This window comes from Marmota monax, unplaced genomic scaffold (assembly GCF_021218885.2).
Source record: "Marmota monax isolate L192 unplaced genomic scaffold, Marmota_monax_Labrador192_F-V1.1 WCK01_AAM20220418_F8-fsc00021, whole genome shotgun sequence".
NCBI lineage: Eukaryota > Metazoa > Chordata > Mammalia > Rodentia > Sciuridae > Marmota > Marmota monax.
Window position 1 is genome coordinate 10,559,302 of NW_026695228.1, and position 19,007 is coordinate 10,578,308.

A 19,007-nucleotide genomic window follows, 5' to 3' on the forward strand; every position below is an offset into this window, starting at 1 on the left:
CTTATTTCTTTAAAAATATATTTGCTATGGAAACTAAAAATGGGGTGGTAGAAGGGTGGTAGAAGCAGATGTGCACTTCAGATGGATATACTAAAACAGTGTAGTCAGGAAGTTACCAAGTACCATCACAATGGGCAATTTAAGTTGTTCTGGGAGAGAGCCATCAGAGAAGGGTACAGGCCTACTAAGCATAATTTTCTTAACTCAAACACCTTATTAGAATCTAGAATTAAATAACCAAGAAGGAAATTGTTTTTAATGGGAGGTGGTTCTTTTCTTTCTTCCTTCCTTCCTCTCACAATCTTTTTTGAGCCCCTACCACCCAAGCTACATCCTCCCCCAACCTAGTTTGTTTATTCTCTAAGTTAATCATTGCTATATTCAAATAGCACTTGTGTGATCACAATATACTAATTTAAGGCAGTTTTAGACCTTTATAACTGATATGCTAATTGGCACTTCCCCTATTTACTTCCTAAAACTGCTTTAAGAATCTCTTCTTTTTCTAATACTTTGCTGATAAAGACAGAGATTCTATTTGCAGCTGAAAGCAACAACACTGCCTATCAATAGGAATTCAGATTGCTCTTTCCAAAATTAATTTCATGTGAGTATGCTACTGATTAATAAACGATATAGATCTGTGTTGTCCAATATGCTAGCTACTAGCCACATGTGGCTTTTGAGCATTTGAAATGTGGTTAGACCAAACTGAGATTAAATATAAAATATATACCAGATTTCAAAAGCTTAGTGTGGAAAAAAGGAAGAAGTATATATATCATTAATTTTTCACATTGACTCTATGTTGAAATATTTTGGATATTTGTATTAAATATAACATAACTTTGCCTCTTTTAATTTTTTAATGTGACTACAAGAAAATTTAGGCTAATGTATATACTTAAAACAGTGGCTTACATTGTATGTCTTCTGGACAAAGCTGATATAACTTTCTTGGATATAATATAAAATTATTCCTAAAAAGTGATTTCCTTAACCAACTTTCTAAAGCTACTTTTAGAAGAAAAGTTAAAGTTAGAAACTAACACAAAAAAGTTACTTTATTTAAAGAAATAACTTATACATAAAGAAATCAAATCCTCAGTTTGTCACCACCACTCCTAAACACATTTTAATTCCAGTGTTTAATGGCTTCTCAGGATAAATTTCTAGAGGAATGAAAACCAAAAGAACAACCAAAAGCTAAAGAGGTGACATTCAATGAAATAAAATGCAGTCTTTTCTCTTCCCAGGGTTTCACATGATTTAACTAAAGAGGAATTCTGAGGGGTCAAGGACAGGAAATAGATGAAGGGAGCAAGAGTAGCTCCATCAGGCCAATTGTAGTAAAATAATGAACAAGTCATAGAAAAGTTTAATTGACCTTGAGAACATAATTCCCTTAGGAATTTATATACTCACCCTTGTATAATTTTCAGCATACTGTTTGTCAGATTTTTCATCCAACTATAAAAGAACAGAGATAAAAATCAGAAAAGATGCTTAGTATGTTGATTTTTCTTTTAGGAGCCAAAAGAAGTGATCTCATTTGAGTTTCCCAAGTTCAGTGATGTTTAAAACCTAAAAGTAAATATACTAAAACCAATATAAAAGTTAAGACATATAAGACAAAATGTCAAGAACTTTATTTCTTATCCTAAGAAAGACATGCATTAAGCAAGCAATATTCATTAAAAGGATAGATTTTTGGATAGATTTTCTTTTCATGGTATTTAAAATGCATTAAAGAAAACTATATATAAAATTAGGTTTTAGTACTGCAAATGTTAATACCAAAAGTGTATACATATCAAAAGAAAAGTCCTGATAAACCAAAAGCCAAAAAAAATTTCTAAACATTAAGACACAAATAGATAAAGACTAGTATACTTAGCCAAAGAAGTTCAGATTAAACTAAAGCACATTAAATATAATCATCAAATATTTTTTCCTCACATCATTAAGAATGTTTTTGTTCTGTTTTAAGTAATATTTGCATACATGGCCAAAGAAAATGGGGATAGTGATATCAGAAATAGGTCTTTCTCCCTAACATACCATATTCTGACCTCCAATCACCAACGGCAACCAATCCGTAAATCATTAAAAATTCTGATACTAGTGTCCCAGATATATTCTGTTTCTTCTATTCCCTTACCAAATTCTCAATGTTTTGAGAAAGTATTTCATTTTTCTTCATAACATTTATCACTCTGATACTATATTTATTCACTTACTTAGGGTCTGATCTCTCTACAGAAGTCCTGTTTTTCTCTGTATACCTAGTACCAATAATAACATCTAATATATAGTATTTAGTATAAAATTTGTTGGATATATGAATAAGTACATCCTATACTCCATCTGTACTTATATATTTATTTACCTCATTTATTTGAACAGCTTTATAGTAGTCTGTTATCCTGATATATCATAAGTGAATCAACCCATCTCTGCTGAAAGGCTTTGGGGTTGTTTTGGACAATGTTTCAAGAAGGGAAGAACCTCAAAGTTCTAGTCTAAATTTCTGATTTTAGAGCTAAGGGGGAAAATTCAGAGGTGAAAGATTTTGCTGAAGGTTGAACAATTACTAAATGTCAGAGTTGGGTCCAAACCTCAGTTTTATGAAATGCAGTGTTCATGTTATTTACTTGCATATACTATCCCAATTACCGCTAGGGGGAAAAGGCACATAAGGGTTTAACTAAAGAAACATAAAATATACCCAGACTCCAAACCCTACATCAGCCTTCCCAGTTCAAACTAGAGAAGAAATCTGAAAACCTTCATCAGTTAATTATTAAAATACAAAACATTATTATTACTGGTTCTACTCAGAACACTTTAACTTCCTCATATTTTTTTAAAAAGTTTTTAGTGTTCTTTTTATTACTCACATTCATCATGTTTATAAACACCTTTTATTATACCAGTAACTGAAATATTAGACATTTAACTCTAAATGTTACTTCTTGCTACATTACTCTCAAAAAACAGTTTTATATGGATTTTTTTAAAACAATATATAAAATGTTTTGCAACAAACAAGTAATAACAGTAAGCAAAAGTTGTTTTTTAATGTTGTCAATTATTGCCTTAAAAGGTAATAGTCCTTCCTCAAATCTGTACTAGTAAAATGCACTACCTGATATTTAACCAGTTATTCTTCAAGGAAAAGAATTACTATATCTGAATAAACTGCCTTATTTTTCTCAGAGTGTTTTCGAACTCATTTCTGCTAACAAGCTAAGGAGAAAAGCAAGAAATATTCAAAATAAAAATATTCGTCTAAGTCTATTTAAATCCTTCTTCCTATTTGCTGTTTACAAAAATTACCCCCAAACTCACCCATTTTGTAGCAGAAGGTATCACCTTGGAATAATCTTACATTTCAGAAGTTGGCATCACCAAACTGGGCCATCACAACATTGAATCTTACCACTTTCTCTATCTTCTGACAGATCCCAACTGTCGCAACTCAAAAGAGATCATGCGCCAAACCTCAGGGATTGTTAAGCCAGCAAAAAATGCCCAGAGCAGTCATGCTGCAGTCCAGTTATTGTGGCTGCAGTGACTTGGCCAGAGATGCTTTGGCTCTCACTTCTGAGACTTTTACTGTAAAGCTAGGTGAAATCTGGTATTCTAAAGCCCCAGGGGATTCAATAGCCAGGATGTCTAACTAGCAGCAGTGCAATGACAAGTTAATATTTATAATGAGACCCAAAGAGTCTGCCAAGATCCTGAAAAAGCTTTTCAAGTTTAATAAAATGTAATCATGTTTAAGATATAAAACTATAATCTACAAAGGTATTCATAGTGTATTTGTTAAATGTAGTCAGTAGATCAGAAAGAATCCTCTGTTTAGTGTGTGTGTGTGTATAAAACCTGTTTACATATATTTAAATATGTATATTTACATATACAGGTTAAGTATCCCTTTTTAAATGTTTAAGTGTTAAGATTTTGGATTTTTTCAGATTTTAGAATATTGGTATATACATAATGAGATATGTTGGGCACGGGATCCAGTCTGAATATGAAATTCACTTATTGTTCATGTACACCTTATATACATAGACTGAAGATGATTCTACACTTTATTTTTAGTGTTCCAGAGTACTGACTGTGACCTCTCACAAAGTCAAGAGTGGGATTCTTCATTTGTGACACTATTTTGGTTCTCCAAAAATGTCAGTTTTTGGAGAATTTCTGATTTCTGATTTTTTGGATTAGAGATGCTCAACCTGTATTGGCTTGTTATTGCTATTCAAATATTGTTTGAAAAAAGAAAAAACAAAATGGAAGATCTGATTCCCCAGCCAAAGAAGGGAAGAAAACAATCATTTTTAATAAGTTCCTAAAGCAAAACTGGCTGACAATTCCAATCAGAAATGGATTTAATTATTAGCAATCATCAAAATTTTAGTTAGCACACTTACATTATTTTCCTTTATTCCAGTTAAACCTTTAGAACAAAAATGAAGCCAATAAAGAAAAAAAAAAATGCCACAGAGCTAAGGTGACCATAAATAGTATACAGACTTGCAGAATCAGGACCTGACTTTCAACACCTCTTAGCTCAGAAGTTATAAAACTATTAGCTATAAAAACATATTTGGTACACACAATGGAGCAGTCAGAAAGTATCTTCTAGGGGCTGGGGCCGTGGCTCAGCGGTAGAGCGCTTGCCTAGCATGTGCGAGGCCCTAGGTTCAATCTTCAGCACCACATAAAAATAAATAAAGTAAAGGTATTGTGTCCATCTATAACTAAAAAAAAAAAGAGAGAAACAAATATTTTTAAAAGTATCTTCTAAAAATTTGAATTTATTGTCAGCATTTTAAAATCAGAATATTTCACAGTGAAATTGCAGATTTCCAACTTATCTTTAAAAATGGGTGAGGGGCCTACCAATATCAAGTCAGCCTTTTATTTGTCTACAATGAAGTGAATCATAGCATGCTCTGTGAAATAAATACTATTAGGAAAAATTACTTGCTCTAGATGGAGAAACAGCAAATGTTTTAGGCTTTTCAAAGAGATAATATTAAAAATATCACATAAGTCCTTATATAGTCATTAATAAAAGCCAGTGAATTGAAGACTGTAAAATAACAAGATTTGCAAGCTCTACTCTAAGACATTTTTTTTCCCTTTCATTAGAGTTACATGTAATTGGTAGAGATAGGGAGAGATTTAAATAACTGTCAACTTTTTCATTTCTGTGTAATTACTAAGTAAATTTCCAAGAAATAAATGTAAGAAGGACATAACCATTAACTCAGACACCCTAAATTGAAGAATAACAGAAACAAAATCTGTATGAGAACAAGTATACAAAATAAATGTAACTGTCCATATCTTGGGGGGCGGGGGGGAAGAGGCTACTAAGCAAATTAATATTTCAAAATGACTTGGGAGGTAATCGTCTAATTTTATATGTAGAGAGAGTCCTTGATTCAACCCACAGCAAGCTGATACTATTGCATAGGCAGGTTTGAAAGCCAACAATCAGGAATATTTAAAAGGCCACATTTGAAATTATTTTCTAGGATTAAAATAGTTCAGAAATAGCTATTTGAAATAATCCCTGAATTGCTAATTATAATTAGACATTAGAAAACTAATGTCTAACTTTTCTAGAAGGAAATGCTGCCATTCATCCCCTCCAAAGTGCTTGATAATCAGGACAGCACTGGTCAGTGGGCAAAACAACACTAATACCAGCAACAAAGGGCAAATGTCACAAAGATGAGATCAGCAGGTAGATCCTAATCTGATGGTTAGAGCTCCTTTAATAAGACAAATGACCCAAGTTATCTCTGCTGGACAATCTTTCCTTAATTCAGTTCCTAATGAATGTGAAAACAATGGATAGACACATTTCTTCAAAACAACACCATAATCCACATGTTTAAAATCTATTCAGATTCATGGGGCTGGGGATATAGTTTAATTGGTAAAGTGCTTGCCTCACATGCACAAGGCCCTGGATTCAACCCTAGCACCATGGGGGAAAAAAAAAATCTATTCAGATTCTTCCCAGTTGTTATCAACTAATGACATTTTACTAAGTAGTATACTTTCTTATTCAACTTTTAAGTCTACTTATCACTTTATAGATTCAGCAAAGCCAAAAGGGGAAATTTTTTAAAAATTTTTTTACATTGAGATAGTCACAAAGTTGCCCAGGCTGGCACTGAATTTTCAATCGTCCTGCCTTAGCCTTCCAAGTCTCTAGGATTACAGGCACGCGCCAATACTTCAAAAAGGGGGAAAATTTGTAAGATCAATCAGGAATATCTGGATATAGGGTAAGAATTGGATGGCATTAAGGAATTGCTTTTTTATTTTATTAGGTATGATAATGGTATAATAGATCTGAAAAGATTTTGAATTAATGGAAAATGACAAAATGTGTAGAATTTGCTCTAAAATAATTCAGGAAAAAGAGTAAAAAAACAGATGAGACAAATTGGCAAAATAGTGATAATTGCCTGAAGCTCCTGATGGGTTCTATGAGCAAAAATAATCACAGGAAAAATAATTTTTTCAAAAGGACATAATAATAAATACAGTCCAAAACAAATAGCTATAGTTTATGTTAGTAGATTCAAATAAATATTTCCCAGGCAGTAAATTAAAGTTCCTAATTTTTAAAAAGTTACCATATTAACTGTTAGTTACAAGTGTAAGACAGAATCATTGTGACATGCGATACACTCACACTGGTCGTATCTGGGATACTGATGTTATCAACCTCAGAGACAACACTTCCCCTACGATTGGAGCGACTAAAATAATCAGCAGCAGAAACCTTTCAGTCAGAAAAAAAATGAGATGCTTTAAAAGTTAAGAAAAAAGAGAAGAAAAAGATAAAAACATTAGCCAATAAGGAGAAAGTTTGTTTAAATTTTGGTGTGTGATAAAATACCATGAAATGAAATAAGAAAATTTCACAATTAATACTCAAAAAAGTAAAAAGAAAAGAGAAGGGGTTCCTAAGTGGAATCACAGTTCCCTAAAATAAACTATTTTATTCATTTTAACTTGAATTCTATACTATAGATTGTTTACTGCCCGAGGGCAAGAAAATGTATGCTTAAGACATCTGTTACCATCAACAGGGGGTCTCTAGAACACTACTGAAAGCCTTTACTGTATTTCACAAAATTTATAATTCATTATAATACTCACTCTGTTGAGTACATACATGTTGAATACTATAGTATTTTCAAGGTACTTGCCAAAAATTTGACTCAATTTCCACAATACTCTTTTTCGTATTCCCCACGACAGGGATTATAGGACAAAATAATGAAGGAAGGGAATCACACTGGTCTTTTTTGGGTTCCTCAAATTCACCAAGTTCTTTCCCATATAAATCCTCAGCACTGGCCTAGAAAGTTCTTCTCCCAGCCCACTGAGCAGCTGACTTGTCCAATTTCAGGTGTCAGCTCAGAAGTCACTTCCTCGAGAGCTTTCTCTTACCACTCCATCCAAAGGACTACTCACATACAAACCTACACTTGTATGTTCCCTATCATATTGCCTGCTTTTTCTCTTTATAGTCACTATAATTTCTTTTCTTTTTGTTCCTTTCTTAAAAGCTTATTTCCTAATTTTTTTCACTAGCACATAAATTCCAATCATGTCAGAGGCTGACAACATTATTTGTAGCACTTAACACACTGCCTCAAATTCAAAAGATACTCCATTAACACTGAATTAATAATTTTTAACCTTGATCAGCTATTTCTTACCTCAGCTGACCATTGACCTTGCTTTAAAACTATTCTCCTTAAAGGAATTCAGAAGCCCAATCACAGAGACAAAACAGGCTTAACGGTATAAAGTTTTGCTAAGGATTAATACAATTAAGCAATGCTATTTTTATTCAAAACAATAGCATACTTGGACTCACATGTAGTAATTATCGGCACGTACTATTTCAGAATCTTGATAGGTATTTTCCACCTTGTCATTCATTTAATCCATATTAAGCCTGACTACAAAGATAGCCATTAACATCTCCATTGTAAATATTTAAAAACTGCTATCGGCACAACTATTAAGTAGCGAAGTGCATATGAGACCAAGCATCATTACATCAAAGCCCCTGCCTTTTCCACTCCATTGCCTTCTGAGGTGCTTTCAGATGTTTCGGTTTCTTCTTTCTCCTTTAGCTGTATGCATGAGCATTAATTAGTTGGCTAAGGTATCACAACTACTTTAATTAGGTAAATCAAATTTTGGCAACAAGTCTCAAAAACATTTGGTGTTCCCTTTCTTTATGAAAACTTTGGATTTATAATCTTTCACATAACATACTTGCATTAAATGTCCTTGGTTTTTTTCTAAAGAAATCATAGCTTCCTAGGGCTCTTTATTCTAGCTCCAAGCTAACACACATCCTCAACAATGTAATTTCCAAATCAGTTCCTTAAATATCACAAAAATGTCATTAATTCTATAAATTTTCCTGCTTCATAAAATAACTTCAACTATATCATTTGTATTCTAAAACAGATATCTGTTGCCTCTACAATTAATAATTAGTTGAATGTGTCAGACAAGAATTTTTAAAATTTGTGGTATTGGTAACTTTAAAAAGGTCTATTCATAGTCTCAAGAGCACACATTATTTGGCAAATTATTCATACAAACTAAATTTAAGGAAAATGTTCTTTCTGTCAAATGCAAATTTTACCAATAGATTTCATGTGATCACACACTGTTGTCATTTTAAAATTCATCATATTTGTTTGCATGCAAACCATGCTCACCACACTCTCCCTTCGCCCATGACTGGCACGATCAGAAGATAGAGAAGATACAATGCTTGCGGTGTCATCGTTGACCAACTATAGATATTAAATGCAGATAATGAAAAAGATTGAGTTTCACTACAGGTCTTACCTGATTGTAAGCATGATAGGGAAGGTTTGAGAAGCATACAAACACTCCATATAATTGGCACAATCTGTTGTGTGTCATTAAATAGAAAAGCTATTGCAAAGCGTAATGAACTATCATTAAAAATCAAAAGCTATTTCCAAAAAGCATAAAAAATAAAGCAGAATTTTATACTGAAATTAAACAAAGTGGAAGATATGAGTAAAAGCCAAAACTAGCTAGGGATTTCATGCTTTTTAAACCTCCAGATCCTTTGGGATCCTATCACAGAGCCAATAATTATATTCAATGTTTTAGTTTGAGAAAGGGGAAAAAAAATTTCAACATTCAATAATATGTATCAAAGACAGAATTTCCTACCAGCAAGGACACTGAAGTGATGAATCGTTTTTCCTTTTATTCATCCCTATGTAATTTGTAGAGATATATCCAGTATTACCCTACATGGATGGGGCAATCTTCTTCCTGCTTCCCCATTCTGACATCACTAGGAAACCTTTCTGGCATCACAAAGTAACTCTGAATCCAAGTTGCAAATGAAATAGGATATAGCCAGCTCACAAGGGCAAGGTCCTACACTTGTGACTGAAACTACATTATCAAGTTCTATTTGCAAGGTGCCACCAGTCCTGGAACATTAAAAAAATGTTACCAGGCCCAAAAATTGACAAGCAGAATTTTATTACTAAATGGGTTAAAAATAAACTTCCTCCTTATGTGGAAAGTCTTTATATCCTTAAACATCTATGTATAATTTTTTATAAATATAGGAATGGCATTTTTGAGAACTGCCACTTGGACATGGAAGAAATGAACCAAAGATAATTTTAAAAGAAAGCCCACAGAGCTCATCTATTCCATTCCACAAAGTAAATCTTTGATAATAAACTGATTAAATAATTTCCCCAGTTTTGACATTATTGAGAATAATAAGGTAGATTCTAAAGTCATCATTTACCTTTGGGAATGTGAATGAATATAGCCTTTTATTGACGATATGGTAATATGCATCATAATTAAAAGCATATACTCTTTAATCCTATTATTTCATGATGTGCAGATTACCTTGAAGATCCATTCATAGAAGTACTTAATAATATAAATGGAAAAATGTATATTTATAGATAGCACATTTATTTACATGTATTATATAAAGTGTACATAGCACATTTATTTACATGTACTACATATAGTGAACACAGAAGTCCACAATAATACACATAGATAAGTATATATATAGTTCATTATAAAACTGTTATAGGAGCAAAAATCTGACAACCTTAATTGCCTATGAATAGGGAATGATTTTTAAAATGTATACCTATGCATTAATGGAATAAAACTGCCATTAAAAATAATATGCTAATATGAAACTATCTCTAAGAGGCATTAAGTGAAACAAGTAAGGGACATGGCTTACTTGTTAAAAAAAATTTAATGTCAAAAAAAGAGTGAAATAAATCTCTATGTTCTGATATACAAAGATACTTTAGAGAAAACGTCAAGGAGCAGTATGTGGTATATAGGAATCTATTTGTGTTCAAAATAAAAAGCACTCATGTGTGCAGAAAATACCCTGAAAGGTATTATAAAAACAGAGGCTCCTTTTGGGTATTGGAAATGGGGAGGAAAGGACCTGGGGAATTTTACTTCAGACTTTCCTTAACTGATATTATTTTTGTAAAGTCTGATATTCCACAAAGACTAGGTAACTAGATTTATTCCAGTTTTATTTTCCATAAATATATGAAAAATTATATATATATATATATATATATATATATATATATATATATATATATATGGGCTTGTTTTATTTCTTTTCCTTCTCCTCTACTTACAAAAGTGCTGGTGAGCAAGTGAAATGGCACAAGACAGAAGTTCAGATAGAAATGAAAAACAAAAGGTAACCAACCAAACACTGAATTATCCCCACTTAGAAGATAAGAAGTTTCACAGAAATGAGAAATACACAATCTTAAAATTTTCTTAATGACCATGATTCAAGACTCACTTGAGAAATTATGTGCTAAGGAGAAATTAGTGCTTCATTTTGTGCAGTGAGGGAGCATCATAATCCATGCTCAAAGCAGTGAAACACACCACATTCTTAATATTCTAAACTGTGAATGCAGGTTAATGTAACAACCAAAAGTTTCTATAAAACATGCAAAGAAACTGGACAGCTCACCACAGGACTGCTTCGGGCTGAACTTGTTCTTGATGAGTAAGAACTGTATTCAGATGGCTATAAAGTTTCCAAGAAGAAAGGTTTTATAATAATGATCAGGTCCTATTTCTGCTGAGAATACATTAATGGCCCCAGACCTAACTTGACCATGATCCCCAAGGCAAAAGGTAACTATTACTCTCCGGTCTGAAACAAACAGCCCATAGAAAGAGAGAGAGGAGAGAAAGGGGATGCCCTGAGAAGTGCTGCTCAGAACTTCAGGAAGAATTAATGAGCAAGAAAAGAGGTTTCACTACTTATTTCCCTCATATTTCAAGTCATGACTGCTAGCAGGCACCTTCTCACAGCGTGGGTGAGAGTCACGAATGGCTAACTGAGTGATCACAGCTTGTTAAGTAATTACAGGTCAGATTGAGTGATTTTTTCTTTGTAAGTCAATAGTACCCTCCTACATCTCCCTGCTCTTCACGACTTCCCCATTTAGACTTACAGTTCGAGAACTATAAGGGTTATATAATCCACCATCGTAGAATGATGCCTAAAGAACAAAAGAAATACCATTTATCTATTGTACATCAAAGTTATTTTGAAAATGTCTTAACTTTTTTTTTTTTGAGTACTCAGTTCCCAAAAAAGTTTTTAAAAATGACATAAGGGTATAACTTTCCCAAGTAAAGACTAAAGGCTACCAAAACATTCATTGATATACACACAACAATCTCATCATAACTTTAAATTTGTACTTCATTAAAAAAAAAAAACACTGACTTTAGCATTTTCTTTCATCATCATGTAATAAAACTAGAAGAACCAATATTTAGTTATTTATTCTCTCTAAAGAGGAAATAGAGCAGAAAAGGGAAATGAAGTACAGAGAACATTTTGCCCACTATCACAATAAAATTAAGTTTTCCCAGTCCACTAGCATAGGCCATAACACAACAAACCACAGCTTAAAAGCCACCAACCAACAATTCACATATTACAGAGAGCTACTGCTTTTGTTTTTCTAGCCAGCTTGCTTTATCAGATCCTAGATTAATATGGCAAAGGTTGTAGCTGTTCAAACTAAAATATGAGATCCCTTGCATAGGCAGCCATCTCACACTGTGAGTACATGGAACCCATGCAAATCTATCTTCTCAGTAGAAAATGGATTCTAAAAAAGACTACCAACTATCAGCAGTACCTACCTCTGAGAAGGGAATATGCTTATTTTTAATGCCCTACAGTTTTGTACTTTAAACACAGGCAGCACATTATGCAGTACACATATCATTAAAGCCATGTGTTCTTGACTATTTTGGAGGAAGGCTATCAAGCCACAGAGTTAGCCCATGCCAGCTGCCCCACCAGCACTGCACACACTGGAATAAGAAAATACCAACCAGGCTGGCACTTCTCAGCAGACCAGAATTTGCAGTAGGGGAGGCCTATGAAAAAAGTGCATTATTAAACCTAAAGAAAAGCTACTGGTAACTTGCAGGTAACACACTCCCCCAATAGTACTAACCCTGTGACTCTTAGATGTTGCCAGAGGGTCACTGCATAGGGAAGAAGACTGTTGAGAAAGAAAGACAAAATAGATAAACAAAAACAAAAACAAACTGGTCCCACCATTATGAAAGCAAAAGATTTCAGTTTATGATTTTATACTCCATAATTCATTAGCGATTCCTGAGTGGTTAGGGTAGTTTAGGAACACATGAATTAAAAAACTTTAGTCATTAGAAATCTTCTTGAACACCACTGTAAATGATAAGAAAGAAAAACACTTGGACCAGTCTTTTATAAATGTGTCTATGTCCTTTAAACACTATTGTTAGGATATGAGATAGGAATCTAAGGAACCATTGAGAAACAGAGAGCACTGCAAGTGGTAACCACATCCGGTCATTAGCAGCTCCTGTGATATTTTCAGTGATTTCATAACAAGACTCCTAATGGGCTTAGGCTGTTTTGCAAGGAAGCAGATAAATGAGTTTTGAGTTATCACTACACACATTCTTTTTCAAATACATTAGAGAACCTATATTTCAAAACATGCTGTGGACAAAGTGCCTTAGTTTAATCAGCTATAAATTATACCAGTCACAATGAATCCATGCACTACAAGGGCACAATATTTTTTTTTAAAGGAACTAAATCTCTCTTTTCTGATGTCATCTGAGGATACAAGTTCTCAGTTCTTTTCACCAAAACCAATGAAGTTTTGTATGCAGGTTTATAAATTATTCTTTTTCCAGTACTGACTTGCATACACTAAGCAAGCTCTCTACCACTGAACTAGACCCTCAGCCCTGAATTATTTTCAATGTACTGTGTGTCATATATTTAACGTGTTTCAAATGTGTGATCTGTTAAATACATTGGGAAAAAACAAGATTCAACACTGGAAACCTAATTACATTCTTCTCATCTCGTGTAATTTATTCTTTCACATGCAAACTTTACTAAAAGGGCACCCATTGTGAAGCACATTGATGCCTACAACTTATTTTGAAATGCTTCAAAAAATAAGATGAATCAATGGATAGATACAGGAATGGAGAAATAAATAATTATGTGATAAAGGAAATATAATAAATTTTATAATCTAAGTGACAGGTATGGGATGTTTACTATATAATTCTTTGAACTTTTTGTACATTTAAAATTTTCACTTAAAATTTTTTTTTTGGGGGGGGGGGGAATGGAACTGATTTATAAACAGGGTGATTCAATAATCCCCACTGTTTGAAAGCACACTCACATGGACTACATGAAGTCAGTTACCAAAAATGGATTCAAACACAGTCATTCCCAGATTAGTTACAACTAGTCAAAATGCAAATGAGGAATTAGAAAGTTAAAAGTGGATAAAACACAAGAAGCCAAAAAACTTTAGACAGACCCGAGTGTAGTAAGCAGAGGTGGGTTTGCTATGTCTAAGACTGCTATAGTTTCTCTGATCAAAGTAGAGGCCACTCTGAAAAAAGCAAAATGAAACACATTTTTCTTAGATTAAATGCTGTTGACCAAACAACACACAGGGGCAAAACCTGACATTGCCAACTTCCTTCTCCAAAACAATGTCTTTAAAGCATTGGATCATGCTAAAAAAAAGTCAAAGCAATAATTATTTCAAGTCTCTCAAAAGAGATTGGTATTAGGGCTGGGGTTGTGACTCAGTGGTAGAGCATTTGCCCAGCATGTGTAGGCATTGGGTTCAATACTCAGCACTGCATACAAATAAATGAATAAAATAAAGGTCCATCAACATGTAAAAAAATATATAAAAAAAGAGATTGGTATTAAAACATAACTATTTTCAAACTAAGTCATTACTAATTTTTTTTGAGAGAGAGAGAGAATTTTTTTAATATTTATTTTTTAGTTTTCGGTGGATATAACATCTTTCTTTGTATGTGGTGCTGAGGATTGAACCCGGGCCGCACGCATGCCAGGCGAGCACGCTACTGCTTGAGCCACATCCCCAGCCCCATTACTAATTTTTATTACTTAAAAAAACAAGAACTACCTCTGAAAAAAATGAAATAAAAATAAGCGATTTATTCTCATGTCATACTTAAGAATGTCCTTGAAAACCTAGGACAACTGAATAATTACCACTTTTATAATCCATTTGGCAAAGCCACAGAAATGATTAAAGAGTTATTTGGTTCCAAACTTTTCCTCATCCCATTATTTGTCAAAATAAATTGATCAAATTAAATTACAAGAAAGAGAGTGCAATATGGTTTGGCCTAAAACATCAATGGCAAATTCATTTTTAATACACTATACAATAGTTTTATACAACACAGTTACTTGAGAAGAGAAATCATCTATAAAATTTCCTCTAGTCATCTTTTTTACTCAAGGTTAAGAAAATATATGCAATCTCTGACTTAAACGACTTCCCTCTCTACTGTTGACACTGCAATCAGGGATATCCCTACTCTTACCCAAACCCTACCCCTCCTGCACCACTCCCAGCTCACACCCCCAAGGAAGTGCCATCGCTCACCTTTCCCCAGAGTTCCCAATACCCAACCATCCAAGGCCTCTCTTAAATCTCTCATCCATAACATTCTCACTCCCACTAGACAAAGCCAGCCACCCACCTCCCCACGGTAACCCTAAAATAGCAGGGAGCTTGGGAACTGTGCTTCTTTTACCAGTACAACATCAGCAAAACAGGAAAAAGGCATTCCTAGTGTCTCAGGTGGGCATTCTGAAGATGATTCCCCACTAAACTAGATATTTAGCAAAGGTGGCTAGCATGGAAAAAAAAGGTAGTTTGCAGCTTAGTTACATTACAGGTTAAGAAGTTTTCTGTGAACTAGGGAAACTGTCATTACATACTTTATTGTTTCCACCAGAAAATTCATTCCAAGTTTCAAAACAAAACAAATTTTCATAATGAAACCTACCATAATTCCATAATCAAATCAATTATAAGTTCTAAAATAAGGATGAAAAACCTCACTATTCTTGAGGCATACTTCAAAAGATAATTCATAAATGAAAACACCTCATTCATTAGCTCCTTGTGATACCTTACTAACCTAATTCTAGCCCCAAAGGTTGGCATATGCTAATCCGATATTAAATCTTACAAGTAAAAACAAAATCACTTCAAAAGTTTCTGATAACTCATCTTTCAGCATATTTTCAAGTTCCAATTATGCCTTAAGGGCATACCAAAACAAAACCAAAAACACCAAAGCAGTCATAATTCTTACTTAAAGTAATCAGTAAATTATGATATGTGACACAACAGAACTAACCAGTGGGTCTTTATGAAAATGAGAAGATCGCTTCTTCGTTCCATAAGAGTGACTGTAAGAATGATTCTGGAAGTAAATATTTTAAGTTAATGTCAATGATCACATAGTCAAGTTTTTTAAACAATTTTTAAAAATTTGTCTTAAAATCATATGAGATGCATAGTAGTAGTATTCATGCAATCCATTTCCCATCCATTAATAAATGATTCATTGCACTTGGCATGGCTAAGATACCTGGCCTCTCTACACATCTACATCCACCCTCACTTTCCAGCATCCAGCTTAGTGTCTAGTCAGCTATAAAAAAAACTTGATTAGGGCTTAGAGCTAGTCAGGATGATGGTGGGTACCTTTACCCCACATCTCAATTGAGTCCCTTCATCTTCTTTATAAAAGTATAGATAACAAAAGACTCCAACTCCTTCTATAGTCCTCTTTCCTAAAGCCAAAAGCAATCCTTTATATAAACCAAATCAAATTGAAAAACAAACAATGTAACATTTCACTGCCCAGGACAATACTCATTAACTCAGTTAGTGGTCCTACAGCATGTACTGCTCAGGAGGAATAAAGCCAAAATGGTACAGACTGCCCCAAGTAGCAGCAGCATTACTAAATGATCACATTATACAAGGATCCTCAGAAATGAAGGCTGTTTTAATATATAACTTCTCCAAGAAGCATAGAGCCAAGTGTAGAGAGGGGAATACTAAGAAGTCTACTGGCAGACAAAGAAATCCAATACAGGGAGCCAGGCACAGTGGTGTATGCCCATAATCCCAGCAACTCAGGAGGCTACTAAGGCAGGGGATTACAATTTCAAGGTCAGCCTGGGCCAGACTATCTAAAAATAAAATAAATTTAAAAGTCTGGGGATGTAGTTCAGTGGTAGAGCACTCCTGAGTTCAAGTCCCAGTGCCTTAAAAAAAATGTATATGTGTGTGTATATAGAGAGAGATACATATACATATATAAATGTACATATATAAATATACACATAAAATAAATATATAAATATATAGGTATGTAAAGTGTGTTTATCTATCAACAGCCAACAACTATGTAACTATAAATAGCAAATAAAAAATAAAATGAAGATATTGTGTCCAACAACTAAAAAATATATATTAAAAAATTAAAATTAAAAAAAGTCAACAACAGACTGCTCTAGAAAAACTATTTGACATGCACAGCTAGATCCTGAATCAATAATTATAAACCCAGCTTTCTTTCATTATTGAACATGCACCTTTCCTTCTATACATTAGTGTGACTATTTTAAGAGATGTCTAGGTAATCTAGAAACTCGAGCAACCTGCTTACCTAATATTAACCCCAGGAAAACAATCTATAGCTTAACTACTTAACTAATATGACATTACCAAATCAAGCCAAAATGCCTGAACATCATTAATGCCTAAAATATCATCTATCACTGTTGGATACTTTCTATTCACCAACCTCATGCCCGCTAGCTTGTGACACATAACATGAAACAGGCCTGGGGAGCAGAATGTGAATCAAACACTGTTAGAAACATGTCCTCCAGGACAATGAGTGTTATTAAGGGAGTGGTTCACTATTTTAAGAAATAATATTACTACCAATCTTAATCTTGAATAGGGAATCAAAACATTTTTATATATACTAGAAATTCTAAAGAAAAAAATTACTATTTACATAATAAATTATGCCACCATTACAATAATTTTTGCTTGTTAATCACACATTTTCCCCAGAAAATCATAAGAAAACCATGAAAGTTAGTCAATCTATGCTTACTAATAATTGGTGTTTATGAAGCAAAACTCCACACTTAACACAAAGTCATGCACTACATACTAATGATGAAAGTCTTGATGATCTATCCTTGAGAGTATCATACTTGATTTCAGGAAAAGATGAAAGAATGGTTGTATTTCCAAAGTAAAGAATATAAAAAAGAAGGTGGGGGAAAAGTAACATTTGCAGGTTAAATTCCAGCATTATTTTAGAGACAAAAAAAAAAATCATCAAATACAAAAGCTATTACATTTGAATTAAAGAATTTTCTTCCCCTTAATCGTTCCTAGTATAAGTTATTGCTGAACTGTATGTGTAATTACAAATGTATGTTCAAAGATGGGCATAGTGGATCACATTTATAGGCCCAGCTATGCAGGAGGCTCAATAAAGGAATGCTTACGCCCAGGAGTTCAAGGCCAGCCTGGGCAATAGAGCAAATATCTTAAAATCCCCACCTCTTAAAAACTATCAAAAAGAAACAATTTATTTTTCTTTCAAATATCAAATTCATAATCAGTAATGGTGAGATGATTCAATCTCAGTATATTATAACACAAAACCTAAGGGAGCCTTCAAAAGTAAGGATTACATATACTGAAGTCAATGATACTTTTAGTTACATGACTATCACTATCACTTCCCACTATTTGAAAAATGGCAAAAGCAGGGAATGAACAGGCAATGAGGCAAGACCAGGCTTACAAAAGAACCACTGCAGCAACAAAATGCAGAGCATTCCCTTGGATCTACTCTAAACACACACCTGATAAACTTATTTCCTCAAGAAAATGCTAAACAATATGAGAAACTTGGTCATAGCAAAATATGGAATGCACAGAATACAATACAAATGTGACATTAAATATAAATCAAAGAAAATATACAAAATTCATGATAAAAACCACAAAATCCACAATTAATCTAGGGTCCTTTAAAAAAGTAAGGGTTGAGGAAGTAACTTAATGGTAGAGTGCTTGCCAAACTACACGCAAAACACTGGGTTCAATCCTCAGCACTACACAAAATAAATAAATAAATGTTTAAAAAAAATAAAAACCACTAATATAAAAATAAGATAGTATGTGTGATACCAAAATTTCAAATCCAAGAAAATGAAGTAAATAGTAACTACACAAAATGGTGGTTTCCTAACATTTTTTAAGCCTTCTAGCTTACATGTTTAAAGTCATCTTACCCAGCATGTCAATGTATAAAATAAATAACAGCAATGAACAAGTTCTTCAATTATTTTAAGCACTAATTGTTTGTTTAAAAAAAAAAAAAAAAACCTTTATGACTCTTACATCCATTTAGGATTTTATAGAATGCTAATCAAAAAT

General features: G+C 33.3%; 1 protein-coding gene across 40 annotated transcripts in view; it reads right to left on the reverse strand.

Annotated features, from left to right (window-relative positions):
* The window catches only part of Lrrfip2 (LRR binding FLII interacting protein 2), an 86,394-nt gene that overhangs the window by 31,263 nt on the left and 36,124 nt on the right, over positions 1 to 19,007 (reverse strand). For 13 of the 40 annotated variants that reach the window (XM_046437710.2, XM_046437704.2, XM_046437708.2 and 10 more), the window contains 10 exons: positions 17,725 to 17,766; positions 15,883 to 15,948; positions 14,004 to 14,078; positions 12,624 to 12,671; positions 12,499 to 12,543; positions 11,601 to 11,648; positions 11,111 to 11,167; positions 8,790 to 8,867; positions 6,731 to 6,820; positions 1,426 to 1,470 (listed from right to left, as the gene is read on the reverse strand). In XM_046437710.2, coding sequence (XP_046293666.1) covers positions 1,426 to 1,470; positions 6,731 to 6,820; positions 8,790 to 8,867; positions 11,111 to 11,167; positions 11,601 to 11,648; positions 12,499 to 12,543; positions 12,624 to 12,671; positions 14,004 to 14,078; positions 15,883 to 15,948; positions 17,725 to 17,766 — 594 coding nt within the window. The remainder of the gene's footprint in view (positions 1 to 1,425; positions 1,471 to 6,730; positions 6,821 to 8,789; positions 8,868 to 11,110; positions 11,168 to 11,600; positions 11,649 to 12,498; positions 12,544 to 12,623; positions 12,672 to 14,003; positions 14,079 to 15,882; positions 15,949 to 17,724; positions 17,767 to 19,007) is intronic. The other 27 variants (XM_046437735.2, XM_058576554.1, XM_046437733.2 and 24 more) reach the window with 11 other exon arrangements.